The following is a 14,791-nucleotide window of genomic DNA, read 5'->3' on the forward strand; positions in this document are numbered from 1 at the left end:
AAGCTAAACATATGTGGAAGTATCCAAAGGTAAGGTAGATTCAATCAAAGCGGGGGTAATGGTTGGACACAATGGGGGTGGGGACAATTTTTTACCTAGGAATACAGAAATATTCTGTAGAAATCTTCTTTTAAGTTCTTGGTATTTTTCAAAAACCAAATTTGCCAGAAAAGCCCAGACTAACTTGTGTGGTAGCATACTTTAATTAGAAGCGTATATTCAAGTTTGTTTTAATAATGGTCCTTGGAAGTAGATTTGGGCCACAGGGGAGGGGGGCTATTACTAATATGCAATCATTTTGACATATTGCTGTGTTTATATGTTAAGGCTTTAAATCTGAACAATTCTTTGGCATCACATGGTATTTAAACTCTAAACTAGCGCGGATTATGTATTTTTTCTACAATGTCGCCGCCTTCGAATTCATATCCTGCATGGATTACCAAAGAGAGCGTTTTATTGTTTATACATGTAATAAATGTCCTTACCACACCCTGAACAACATTGCATCAGTCCATCATTAACTACTTAAAACTGATAGATGAAAAGACTAAACAAAAAAGATAGTGAGGAATGTTAAGCTTTGTGAATAAAGGGTGCATATGTTTATCCCTTATCAAACACATCAGTTTCTGAGTCACTGAGAACGGTATACTGGACATATTCACTTTCGAAATAATCTGTTGACGTTTTTGTTGTAGACGCATATGTTTATCCCTTATAGAATACGGGTAATATTACTTAAATGTAATTATAGATTACTGTGGAATCATTAAATTTCATTGGGGCCAAATTTCGTGGATTGCTTAAGTTTAACAATTTCGTTGGGACGTAATATCGTGTATTCTCTTAAACCTTCAAAGGAAAATTGACTTTATTACCCTAACTAATTAATTTTTGGAGGATGTTAATTCGTGGATGAGAGGTACCCACCAATGTTACGAAAACTGAGCCACCACGAAATCTAAAGACTCCACAGTAATAGATTCATGTGCCTTTGATATTATACATGTAATATCATAAACAGAAGGTGTTTTGTTCAAAGGGGACACATATATAATAAAACGTGTAGATTGTGTAAATTTCACTCACTTGCGGTATGATTTATGTAAACTGTGTGTTCCATTATTTTTTTTTTTACTCATGGGCCTGAATCTTTCTTGGTGCGTCTAAGTCAATGGCGTTTGCAGACCCATTTTCATGAATTTTTAGTGAAGTTTTAGTTGTAATTACTATAAAATTTCCCTTTAAAATATTTGGTTTATTTCTCATCTTTATATTTTGTGTCTGCTTTAATTATTAATAGCGAGTGAAGCGTGCTCCAAGAACCAGTGCGTGCAAAAAAGAACGACCTAACCTACCTGTCAGATTTTTCAAGAAAAAAAATTGGCAGCATCCCGTGCTTTTACCTGTAGTGCTATGCCAAAAATTCTGATATTTAAGTTGTAATTTACAGTTCCTTGACGAACACGTTTTGACTATCGCTCAAAACGTGAAATCAGCTTTGGTGAAATCAGAGATACTTCCATTCCTTCGTATTTAGTTGAGATACGTACAAAAATGAATATTGATTTGAATGTATGACGGGACAGTGATCTCGCGCTATATTTCCGTGATAAATCTATAGGTGGATCAAATATCTGTAATTGTAATGTCTGTTCTCGATACTTTTTAGTTTTTCATTAATATTTGGTTTACAAAGTGAACATATATATATATATATTAATATACATGTATATAGGATATTAAACATGGGATATTAAACATATATTGGCAAAATTGCTATCAAAGATAATTTATATACAGCCTCGTCATTGTGAACGAAATAAAAATAGAACGAAGAGGAAACAATAAACAGTTAAACAATCTTTGTAGATATTGCATATTGTCAGATGGGAAATTACACACATACAAAGTGGGTCAGGGGGCAGAAAAGCAACATACATGTATGTATTCAGCATGAAAAAATGAACAAATTTTAAAAAGTATGATCCAGGGGGAAAATCAGATAACAACAAGGTGCAAAAGACATATAATATTCATTGTTTACACATTTGATGTAGTTTAACAAATCACATTTTACAGAATGACCGAGATATATTCTCTCTCTCTCTCTCTCTCTCTCTAACTCTCTCTCTCTCTCTCAATTTAATGCGTAATTGGTTTATCAATTAAATAAATATCTGTTTTAAAGTTTTCATGTGTGCTTAACGGCGTAACTCAGTTGGTTACTAAATAAAGATGATTTTACATAGAATAAATTTCAATCAGTGCATGATAATATACACGTGGGTCTTGTAACCTTTCTTTGGTAAAACATTTTTTGTCGATTTCTAATTGATTATAACATATACGTCAAGCAGAAATGAAGACTTTGCATAAATTTAAAAATATCAAAGAGGGTTTTATATACCAAAAAAGGAAGAATTGATAGTTTCGTTCAGGTAGGTGACTGTAAACTAGCTATTACTTGTTGTGCATTCATAGGTTGTTGGTTTTTTTTCACGCTTAGTCAATGTAATGTTGAATGAACAGATAAAATGTTTGACAAATTCTAAGGAGCGGTATGACTATTTTTTTAAACATTAAATAATTCTCAGAGATATGTTAAAAAAAGGGTTGGTTGTCTGAACCCATGCCGTCAGCATGTACAAGAACACTCAACTAAAAATTCCCCGACCATTGGTCGATTCATAAGACGAAGAGTATTTCATAATTAAGTAAGTACAATATTAAGTTACACGTTTTCTTTCGACTTATCTTTCAGCCCTTAAGTGCAAACATAGGCAATTCGCTTCGTCAAATGTGTCTTTCCGGTCATCCGAATAACAAAAATGACTTATCTTAATTGGTATTCGTATGTCGTCGTGCGTCGTTAAAAATTTTACTTGTTTAACTAATCAAAAATTACACGGTTAAAGAGTGTTTCGATTTTTGGTTTAAAACATATCAGGGATAAAATAAGTATTAATAATTGTAAACTTATGATTTTTAATTAGTAGCAAGGAAAGATAAATATTTATCTAACATTTGCTTTGATAACGGTTATTTAGAATTTTCAGAAACAATTTACTGACATATGATAACACCTTAATTGACAATATGACATTGTTTACAAATAAATCTTAAAATATAAACTTAAAAATGAAAACCTATTCTTCTAAGACACTTCACAATTCTTATGGAACATAACATCGTTAGATAGGCCAATATCTTATAATACAATATCTAAGTCATGTATAAATAAATGAAGTATTGTTGATTTGGCTTGGACTGTCGTAACAAAACACGTGCTTGTGTGAAAAACTGCCATTTATTGTTGACAATTAAAACAACCGACGAATGGGGAGGTTTTAACAGTAGTGCGATCATCAGACAATGGATTTGCATGCATGATCTAATGAAAAAAGAAATGTGGCCTTCCAACTGCGAAACTTAACTGTATAAATATAAATATAACATATACATACTACAAAATATTTATAAAAGAAAAAATAAGATAATACAGGTATTCGAAACTGCACTTTAGACTGGTACATATGGTTGTAAAATACATGTACCACCTTCAATCGTCTATTTGCATAAAATCCGCCACATAGTATTTCTGTGTTTAGTCATATGAGGTTTTTGACCATAAATTTGTTATATTACAAACCAATGTTGTTTTAAAATCGATTTTAATGCAATAAAAATATGCAAAGCATTACTTCCATAGACGATTTTAATAGATAATATACATAGGATACACGGTCTAGCTAGTGTGGAAATATAACTATTAAGTAAACAATATGCTATACAAATAATCAATTATGCGTCTAAAGTGCTGTTACATGTATTTGAATATGTGGAAGAATCACACTGTTACTTTTAATTCGAGTAGAATTTTCATTTTTTTCCTGCGATCCCAGTCTGAAAACGCACACTTCCCATATGACGTCTTTGAAATATATGAACAAGAAAATGCGGAGAAATATAAGTCCGTAAGATCAAATTTTAATATACCAAAAAGCTTTTTCTCAATTTGTTTACTGTTTTCTAAGATTTTCCTCTTCAATAGAATATTACACTCAGGTTTGAAATAATGAGGACAAAATCTTTTGACTACGTACGACAACAATCGTGTCAAACATATCCGTATGCAGTAGAATATAATAATGAGGACAAAATCTTTTGACTACGTACGACAACAATCGTGTCAAACATATCCGTATGCAGTAGAATATATTCTGTGGAATCCAGAAGTCAGAATGAACATCTTCTAGAACATGGAACAGAGTGGTTTTTAAATGGTACGAAGAAAGGGTGTCTTTTGTGTCGGAACAAGAGTCAATTTCTGAATGAAGAAGAATTTTCATCAATCCGTAACAACAGAACTGGACGTGATTAAATGAATGAACAATGTACTGCTCAAGAACACAAAACGATATCAACCATTGATGTCCCTCGTCGTCTCCATTTTCTGGACCTTTAGAAATGCAGAGCATGACAGTTACATTTTCGTTGATCACCTTTGTTTTAACATTGTTCCAAAATTTGGTAGAAAAGTTTTTCAAAAATGCATTGGAAAAATCAGTATGAATTGGAATTGCGTGGCAGTCATCAAATCCATTTTGATTTCCATGTGCAGTTGATACACAAGGCCCATGAACATGTATATCAGAGTTTGAATTGATGGAAAAGTAAATCTTTTCATCTAAAAAAGAATCCCGAGATAAATACCGATATTTAACATCGGTATGCTGACTTCTAGCCCTGTATAAAAGCTTACAATATCCTGGCTGGCAGTCTTTATCTATTGCTATGTATTTACATCTAGGATGCATTAATCTGTTGTCCATGGATACATATTCTGCAATCGAGGTGCTCAAGATGTCAATGTCGCTCCAATCAAAATGAAACCCCTCACCTCTACTACCAGTAATGTAATCCCGGAATGTGTCATTTGGACCTATAACTTTCATATACAAGTGTAAACATTCTCTTAAACTTTGTATTTGCTGCTCCGTATATATTACAATTTGCAGACATCTCCAAAGTTCTACTGCGTTGACGCTGCATGTTGCATTTTCTTCTACAACAAAAATACACGAACATAATAATACCACTGTTTTGGTGTGATTTCTTGATTCCTTTTCTAAATCTATGTAAAAAAAAAAACGATGGTAATTGAACACTTGTAAGCTTATCTTTAAAAATAGAGATGTCTGTGAAGTTGGCTATAAAAATCATAAACAATATTTGATTAGAAATCGGTTTTCAATTTTATTGACTCTATTTTGGGTTTTTTCTGGTTTTTATAATAACAAATTAAAATCATGACAATATATTACATGAAATAAACATAAAATAGACATTCCTTTTAAAGGACTGATTGACATTTGATATTACATGTAATTGTCGCATAAACTGTTTTAAGTATAAAGCTCAAAGTTCTACATGCACTATTAAGAAAGGATCACAATTTGGCATTGCTTACCGAAATAACAAGAAATAAACTTACTTTTAACATGCGAAGCGTACTAAAGACGTACGCATGCATAAAAAATCATGATTTGAATTATAATGTTACTGTTAACATGTTGACAAATACGTCAAAATAATATCCCTTATTATGAAACTTTATACTGAAATATTAACAAAACTGTCGCTCCAAAATAAGCAGGGTAGTGCAGTGCGAAATTTGTTTGCAAATAGTAATATTTGTCAGATGCTTTATACGGACACAACCGTTATCGGCTTCGACAAAGAGTAAATTCTTGAGGAATTAATGTTTATACAACAATCATAACATTTCATTCCCACACTTTTTTATTGTAGGCGAGAAGACACTCGAGTATTTCCCTCTATCTTTAGAATCGGTAGGACAACAAATTAGTCCTTTAAGAAAATAGTTTCTAAACTTGCAGAGTGGATATACATTAATTGTGACATTTTCAATCAGAATGCTTGACATATGTCAGAAAAGAGAATATGCAATTTTAAAAACAAGTATCAAAATTGAATTATCATTTGAAGGAAATTATTGAAATTGTTTGATGTACATCCTTTCCAAAACTGTGAACATCCTTTCTTTTACTTCATTTTAAGAGTTAAAAAAAATTAGGACTGGAGCTATGAACCCTAACGTTACCGCCTATGGAAAATGCATTTAATTAAGTGGACTATACTCACATGTGTATCGGTGTACATACAAGGGATATGACTGAGAAATGCCATTGTTAATTCTTTAAATGCACAAGCCAGTCAGATTGTACACCAACCTGTCTCATCATGCGTAGTTTGACTACAAAAATTGACCAGATTCATAACTTATTTAAGGAGGGGCACTCTAACACCCAGCTTTGCCTGGCTTCATTGGCCTGGCCTGGCCTGGCCTCAAATTTGGCTGCTCCTAAATTTTGGCCAAGCCTCAAAATTACATTTGATCTTACCTTAAATTTGGCCTCTACAAATATTTTTGGGCTCAACTTTATTTTTATAATTACATTATTGTAAAGTTTTATTGACTTTTTTATTAATTTTTATTGCACATTTAATCACATTGGTTGACTTTTTGTGTCTTAAAATGATAAATCAGTTAAAAAACAAGCATGACAACAGGTACCGTAATTGATTCTGAAAGATTTTGATTTACTATTTTTAATTCGTAAGTGCCTAAGAATATGATAGTGCTATTTAACTGCATTACCATAACATGTTTTTCAACGTACTAAATTTAAACTGCTCTCAGGATTGGACAATGCCAATGTACCTAATCTTATATCAAATACTTGTTTAAAAGAAAAAAAACGGTGGAGGTCATTTTGTTATACGAACATTAAAGTTCACAAAATAGTTTGCTACCTAAAATTTGGGATAATGAGTTTTACTTACATCCTAAATATAAAATCAACACATGCATGAAACTTTATACTCTAGGTCTGATCACGAGGTATTAATTAATAACTATTGCTGAATCAGATATTATTAGAGGATGTAAAAATGCAGCCATTCCAAATAATATCATTTAAAATGAACCGTGTAAAATATAAGATGGCAGTGTAGTCAGTGAATCTGACCCCAGTATAGCAGATTAGCAACAGAAGAGGCTGATACAGAATTTCTGCTGGGTATGCAAAATTGGGCTTGGTCTGTGTTGACAGGTAATGTAAGTAAACGTTTTGCAATTTGAAAGTGCATTGCACGGAGAGGGGAATTTGATGCTTTAAACCAATTAACAAATCTTTGAAATATCTTGACCTTTTGATTCTTTAATCAAGGTCAGTCTCTTAAAATTATGTTTTTCTTTATTATTCTGATAACAGTTCGTCTACCCGTTAAATGGGAGAAGAGCGTGACGGGTCTGAATTTTAGTTGTCCTATTTTTGGTTATAGTTTCTTTTCCTTTTTTTCAAACTTATTACCACAAAGTATGTTTATGCATGTAAAAGTCTATGCATTCTGAAAGCTTCGATCGGAAAGCAACCAACCATAACTTTCTCAACCGGTATATACATATATATCCCAGTAGTAGTTGAAGAGCGATCAAAACTAATATGGCGACCACATAATTTCATGGATTATATAAACTTGTATTGCCTGACGCCATAACGCCTTCTCCGAAACAGTGCAGACAATGGGAGCAAGCAATATCAAGATTTTCATAAAAATATTAACCGATGGAAGTTAAATGTGTCAGCATTTACATTCACAATTGATGAAAATGTTATAATATTCGATGTAATAAGCAATAGTGAGCCATGTACGTGTGTAATCCTGATTTTAAAATATATTATAGCCATATTTGAACGGTGGAAATGGGGGGGGGGGGGGTTACCGCAACAAGTTGTTACAAATTGTCTACTACGGTACAGTGTAGGTAATAATTGGTGTTGGATCATCATCATTACCAAAGAATCATCAGTTTGGATTAAAACAAATATATATTTATATAGCTGGGATATTTACATGAGAAACAAAATCGCCAAAGCGGGTTGTGACTCGATTTTCGATCAAAGCAGGCCTTCGCGCCAATTCATAGTTTTTGCGCGGCGATTAGTGGACGAGCCAAATTGGGATCATGAAAATTTGAATAATCCAGAGCACACCGTGAGTACACATCACAGCCCTCGTCTTCTACTTTTATCGGAGCACAATCAAATTAAAATCAGCCATTCTGATATGCTACCCTTTTGACAGCGGTGGCGTACGTACCAGAACGGCTGATTTTAATCAGATTGGTCGGAGCACATAATGAATGAAACTGAAAATGGGGAATTCAAATTGAATTAAATTGAAGTTACAATTACGATTTCCTTTCATGATTTTGAGAATTCACCCCTTTGTTTGGATTGCTTGTCAAGATTTTTTGGATGAAGCTGCCCCCACACACTTTCAAAAACAATGCTACGCGGTTGGATATCCTTTCCTATTTCCAATGGTTTGAAAATCCTTTCGCGGTTGGATATCCTTTCCTATTTCCTATGGTTGGAAAATCGTTCAGTTGATTTTCATTTTAATATAACAAATACGATTAAAATATTTGACAGTTTTATTTTCCGCTTTCAAGCTTACATTCAGTTATTTGATATATGTGCATTCCTAAAATAATTAGAATTAATGAAATAATTTAATTTTAAGTTATATGCATGTTTTTGCTCCAGATCAAAGAAAAGACTCAAAAATCTTCTTTAATCTGCACAGCCCGTTTATGAATTTATGATCAGCAGCGAAAATTAACATTCATTTCTAATAAGCCTAATTGATACATGCTTGCCTCCATTGAATAGATTTGTTTAGTTAGGCAAGCTTTTTGGAAAGCTATTACTTGTCACAAGTTTACCCCTAGAAAACCATAAATGTAATGAGCGTCTACGGAGTGTCTACGGTTTTGCATATTCCAGCAACCTCCAAAGAAGCTATTGAATTGCCCTACCACGCATTCCCTAGCTAGCATCTGGTTTGCAGAGCCAGCGCCACAATTCGACTTGGCGGCCACCAAAGATATACACGTGCGTGTTGAATCTTCATACAAAAAGAGATGAATTCCACAACGAGCAAATTACATTATGTCGACACAGTTATATTCCTAGAGTTTCTAGATCTCTTGCTGATTAGGTGACAAAAATGAAAGTTACTTTAAATACCACCAACACTCAAGCGGGCACACAAATTAATTATGACACTGCCTTCAGTTCGTTTTAAAGAATATAATTTTCCGAATGCTAATGACTTGTCTTTTTTCCATTTTATACATAGATAAACCCTAACTGATTGCCAAAATGATTCTTTTCAATCACCATAAAGTAACAGAATCAATTTTAAGATAATTACTTTTCCGACAATGACAATTGTGATTAAAATATGGTTTAGAATGTTAATGTATTGTAGATTGGTAAGCACCTATAGTAAAGAAAATCCACTTTCATATGTATCTTCAACTACTCATTATCGTGTGGATGAACAGGTATATATAATATACGTACTGCTGAAGCAATATCTGTTTATAGCCAATTAACCTTTTTCCCCCAGCTTCATTATCTGTTTAATAGAATCATCTATTGTTGCATATGAAACTAAACACAACCATTAGGAATAAATCAATCCACATACATGTAGGCTCCATTTGAATAAGACAGAATATGAATTATCCAAAATTCATTAATTTCTCTTTAGGATACAACGTTAACACCAATAGGCAAGCACTGAAGATTAGAAAAGGGGGAGGGTGAAATAAAGGCACTTGCACCTCTACCAAGGGATTTTTTTCTGTGATTTTTTTTGCTACTATATTTTTTGACTGTTGAACGATGATGAATTCTTACAATTGACGCTTCTTGGATTTGACTAATCTCCTCATGTGCGATAAATTATTGCACTTTTTTTCTACACAAATGTAATTGTTTTAACATTGTTGGGTATAGTATTTTCCATTTTTGTGAAATTCAGGTGGAGTTCTATTTTGTATGGAACTTTTGATAGTCATGTTTGTGACGGAAATTTAATTGGGTTCGGGGTTGACGAAAAATGGTGGCCAATACTTCTATTGAACTTATCCCCGAGTAATCTAATTCTCTTCTATACATTTTCTCTGTCGCTTATCGTATGTTAGCCACGCCAGTCCAAAAACTTTACTTGCTATCTCTCAAACCATCTCACGAAGTTTGATTACTAATTGATTTTTTTTAAATATTAGGCCAAAAAATTCAAAATTATCCTCTATTCTTTAGATCTACATAGACGTTTTTTTTATGCCATACTCAGAAATGCCAGCACTTTGGAATTGCAATGGTTTGCCCGAAGCGAGACTATACTGGGGGGCAGCTTGATAAAATCAACGTATTTTTAAACTAAATTTTGTTTTTTAATCTTGCATCTATCTGAGATGTCAACAGAATCACTCTTCGATGATGATGATAAAATATCAGAATTATCTGATTATTTTTCATTACTCTCAAAGTTTGTACCTGGTGTGTTAAGTGCTCTCTGTCTCTTAGATCCATGTCTTTTCTGCTGTCTTTTCCTCCTCTTATGGCATTCTTTGTCCTTTTTGGAAAGAACTTGCAGCACTCTCTTTGTGACTGCTGCAACCAATAGCGACTGTGTGGGTAAAACATCATCAGACTTAACATCATTTTCGGAGCTATCGCTTGTTTCTTCATTCATCATCGCTGCCATTTGTGTGGCTGATTCAATGCTGTAGAAGGACTAATTCTTGTTACCTTTTGACCTGTTGTACAGTACTTGAATTCATCTAAAAGTATTTTACAAATGAGGGTTCGACAGGACTAACTTTGCTAAAAACCTGAAAGTTTTTTCAAAATATGCAGAACTCCAAAGTGTGATAGAGTGTGATAGATAATTTCCGATGGTCCCGCCAAAGTCCGATGATGTACGTAAAACCCTGATGGATTGACATGCCAAAGCCCGATGGTCCGCGTGCAGTCGACAACGCCCGATGGTGTAATACGCCAAAACCCAATGGTTTTAAATAGAATTGTAGCACACATATTGTTTTCTTTATTCATCATTCGTCACATGCACGTTGTAATAACACATGCAAAATAAATTAAATGAAGAATAAAGAAGAAAAAAAAATCTGTGAGCCAGTGCTAACTAGTGATACCCTCGCTTTGATGTGAGTATGCAAAATAAGCAAATTCGGCGTTTAACAGGAAGTTAACATCTGATTGGTACAAAAATATATCCCACGATATGGCATTCCTAGACAAATGGTGTGTTAAATTTTCAAGCATCTGCGATAAATAGTTGCTGAGAAATCTTTGACGAAAATTTGTATGAAAATTTAGGCTAAAAATAAACAAAGTCGTCATTTAACACGATGTTGACGTCCGATTGGTACAAAAAGACATCCTATGATATGACATGCCTAAACAAATAGTGTGTTTAAATTTTAAGCATCGTCGATAAATAATTGCTGAGAAAAATGCGACAGAAATTTTTGTTACGGAAGGACAGGATGGCAGACGGACAGACAGACACACAAGGTTAAAAGAGTATACTCCCTTCTCCTTCGAAGTGGGGGTATAATAATGTTCATTATATTTTTACAGTCTAACCAGTTTGTTTGCTTCCATTTTATTCTTGTTGACTTATTCATTCATTTTTAAATTTTTTATACCATATTTTGGCATATATTTTATCTCAGTACTCGTACTGTAAGCATCATTCAATTTAGAAATGATAGCAGCAACGTCAACAATGACGTCATCATAACGTGACGTGACAAACATATTCTGACAACATCGGAATTTGGCGTGGCAGGCTATTGGACATAAGCACAACCATTAGACTTCGGTGTGACCATAGGACCTTCCAGTCTTATATAGTATTACAAACCAGATGTTACAAATCTGCAAGAAGCTATTTACTTAAGGAACAGAGTTTTGATTTTAAGAAAAAGGAATGACAACAATTTAAGATTTTGAATTACACATGTAAATGCGCTTGCGTACTTTGGATTTTTTGGAAGGAATTATAAGACAGTAAGTGAAAAAGAAATGACAACACAATAGGTCAGTTTCTTGGTCAAAGTGTCTGCATCTATAGTCTAGCTTCTTGATAAGAAGGTTTGCTATTATTTTTATAGCCAAACGGGAAAATGATACTGTATATAAGGCGGATTTGCAACGAAGGCTCACATTTCAAAGTAATCATATATTTGCGAAATTACAATAGAGGACAGAGATGCATGGTATATCATCAAACCTAAACGTCGTGTTTTTTTAGTGTTTTGAACAAATCATCTTTGATTTATACAAAAACAACATTTACTCTTTATAAGGTTTTGCTTTGGATTTGTATTGGCAATTGTAATGATATGCAAGATCGTCTAATATACCACTATTTTACTAATCATAAATTAATTATCATATAGATCCGTACGAAAATGCTCTTTAGAAAAAAAACACTGACTTTGTGATATGTTTTATTTCAGGTTACTCAATGTCGCATGTAAAAAAAAACGAACCACTCTAGGTGATTGGATATTACATTGAATGTTCATTCAACATCAATGGCAATTTACGGTATTTTAATGAGAAAAAGCATAAGTACATAATTTACGCCTCAAGCAATTATTCTTGATGATACCCATCAATATACCAATTAAAGCAAATGTGAATATATCAAGATAATATTTGAAGATAAAGTATATATCACAGATGTTCAATGTATACACTTACCTGTATTACGACGCCTTCAGAGTTCCTCCATTGCTCAACACTTCCCGTTTTTTGTACCAACATTTTCTATAGCATTGAATCATGATTTTTTGAAGTATACACTCTCATAACTGCAGCGGTGTGTGCATACAACGCCCATTCTCAGTAATAAGGTGCAAATAAGCCTCACAAGATTTCAAAAAATAATATTTCGGATGGCACTTCAACTTATTCATTTTTCGAAAAAGCAAGGTTTCAACAAAATAATTTTAAAATATCAACAACACCATTTATCCGGTCTTTGAGAAAAATTACTGCAAAATAAGGTATCTGTGACATTATTTTTTCTCATTGATACATACGTAACCACATGTTATGTTCATAACTGTCAGAAATTATTTAAACTAATCTGATTTTTTCTTTGGAACATAACTTTTAGAACAGTTTTCTATTTTGAATTTGTAACGAAAATATTATTTTACATAAACTTTGTTTTAATTTTACAAATTTATCTGTCATCTTAAAACAAGCAAGTGAAAATGTTAATGTACAGCTACTTACAGAATTATCTGTTAAGCCCAATTTATCTTGAAATAAAAAAATATTGATGAAAATAAAAGGTATTTGATCTCTTCTTTTAAAACAATATCATATTGCACGTATCACATCCATTTTATAATCATTATACATTCCGTCAAAAAAGGTGATAAATGGTAACGTATGTATCACCAGGATACAAGACGGTGTGATGTTCGAGATTCAACTGACATGCCTACCCTGGCATAACATTTTTTGTCGTATATATTATAATTAATATCTATAATGATAACTTGAGTCGCTGAAAGAAATTATTTTTGTAAAAAATTTAAACACTCATAAACTAACACTAAAATCATTTTTTTTCTGCTTAAACACATATACTTTAATGATATCAGATACATTGATGATTATAATCAATGAACTATTACTGCATTTATGAATACAAATGTTCTTTAAGAAAATCCAATATTATTTTAAAGTACCGTTAAAGAACATCGCACTGGACAATACACAAATATTTACGTAACGTATGTATTTGTGATGAATTTTAACCAGTAAACTTTGATTCAATTATAGAACGGTCAAATTTGTCCAAAATAAAATTTCGTGCTGATTTTCCTGATGGAATAGGCTGTGATATCTCGCACAGAACATCACTGTATGGTACCCAAATCTGATCTTTTCTATTTGGCCAGCGGTACAAATTCTTTGACCTTTCCATAAAATTTACTTCAAGTTCTTTGTCTTCTTCGTCAAAATCTGTGATTTGACCTATATACCAGTGACCACTGTAGGCACAAGCAACAAAACTACCAACTGCAAAAGAAATTGCAGATGATTCTGGTGTAACAGCGGCAGGCATTGGTATAGAGGTCAAATCACTGATATTTTCAGGATTCATCACATCATCAAGACTCTCCTCGTGCCTCTCTTGTCTCTCTGGACCCCATTCAACTGTTTCTTTATCAGCAACAGGAATATTTTCTACAGTTTCCAACATCGCAGTACCCCTGGGACGCTTTGCCTTTCTTTGTAGGGTTATGGAAACCCATGTGTTACAGTACATACCTGCCATGCAAAGTTCACAATAACAACTTGTAACCCTGATAAGTATTGCGTTTTCTGAAATCCCAACAACAGCATGGAGCTTCATTGTGTCTTTAACCGGTTTGATTGGTTCATTTTTTATTTCAGTTTTCTTTTTCTCACATATGTCCTTTCCAACAAAGACGAAATCGACTTCTTTCATGTTTGACTTGCTTGCCCACTCATAGAAATCTTTCGCATCTTGGATCTCAACCTTTCCTTGCCGCACAGCCTCATCAGCAAGACGTTTTGTTGTTCCTCCTAAGCCATCGCAGGGCCCTTTGCCATGACCAGCTTCGAAATAATTCCAAATAGCTTTCATGCCGTAAATAGTTTCATGCTTTGCAATAGTTTCGAAAACGAATCTGTTCCTGTACTGACTCGAAGGTGAGTCGGTCCAATAATGAATGTTCTTTACTTGTGTGTCTAATTCTTTAATTCTGGGGACTATAACATCCAAAAATGCACAAACGGTAGATGCAGAATGATTGGTTTCATCTGAA

At 33.3% G+C, this 14,791-nt stretch overlaps 1 protein-coding gene across 1 annotated transcript; it reads right to left on the minus strand.

The window, feature by feature from the left end:
• Positions 1-3,931: 3,931 nt before the first annotated feature.
• LOC128178428 (uncharacterized) lies at positions 3,932-10,708 on the minus strand. Its single transcript, XM_052845580.1, has 2 exons — positions 10,446-10,708; positions 3,932-5,071 (listed from the first exon to the last, which is right to left on the minus strand). The coding sequence occupies exons 1-2, from the start codon at positions 10,654-10,656 to the stop codon at positions 4,068-4,070; spliced, it is 1,215 nt and encodes a 404-aa protein (XP_052701540.1). The 5' UTR covers positions 10,657-10,708; the 3' UTR covers positions 3,932-4,067.
• Positions 10,709-14,791: the final 4,083 nt, after the last annotated feature.

This window comes from Crassostrea angulata, chromosome 3 (genome assembly GCF_025612915.1).
Source record: "Crassostrea angulata isolate pt1a10 chromosome 3, ASM2561291v2, whole genome shotgun sequence".
Taxonomy (NCBI): Eukaryota; Metazoa; Mollusca; class Bivalvia; order Ostreida; family Ostreidae; genus Magallana; species Magallana angulata.

Coding starts and splice junctions, on each gene's coding strand:
- LOC128178428 (XM_052845580.1), bottom strand. CDS start 10,656: ATGGCAGCGATGATGAATGAAGAAACAAGCGATAGCTCCGAAAATGAT. Junction 5,072..10,445: donor GAGAGCACTTAACACACCAG/GTACAAACTTTG, acceptor TTTTTGTTGTAG/AAGAAAATGCAACATGCAGC.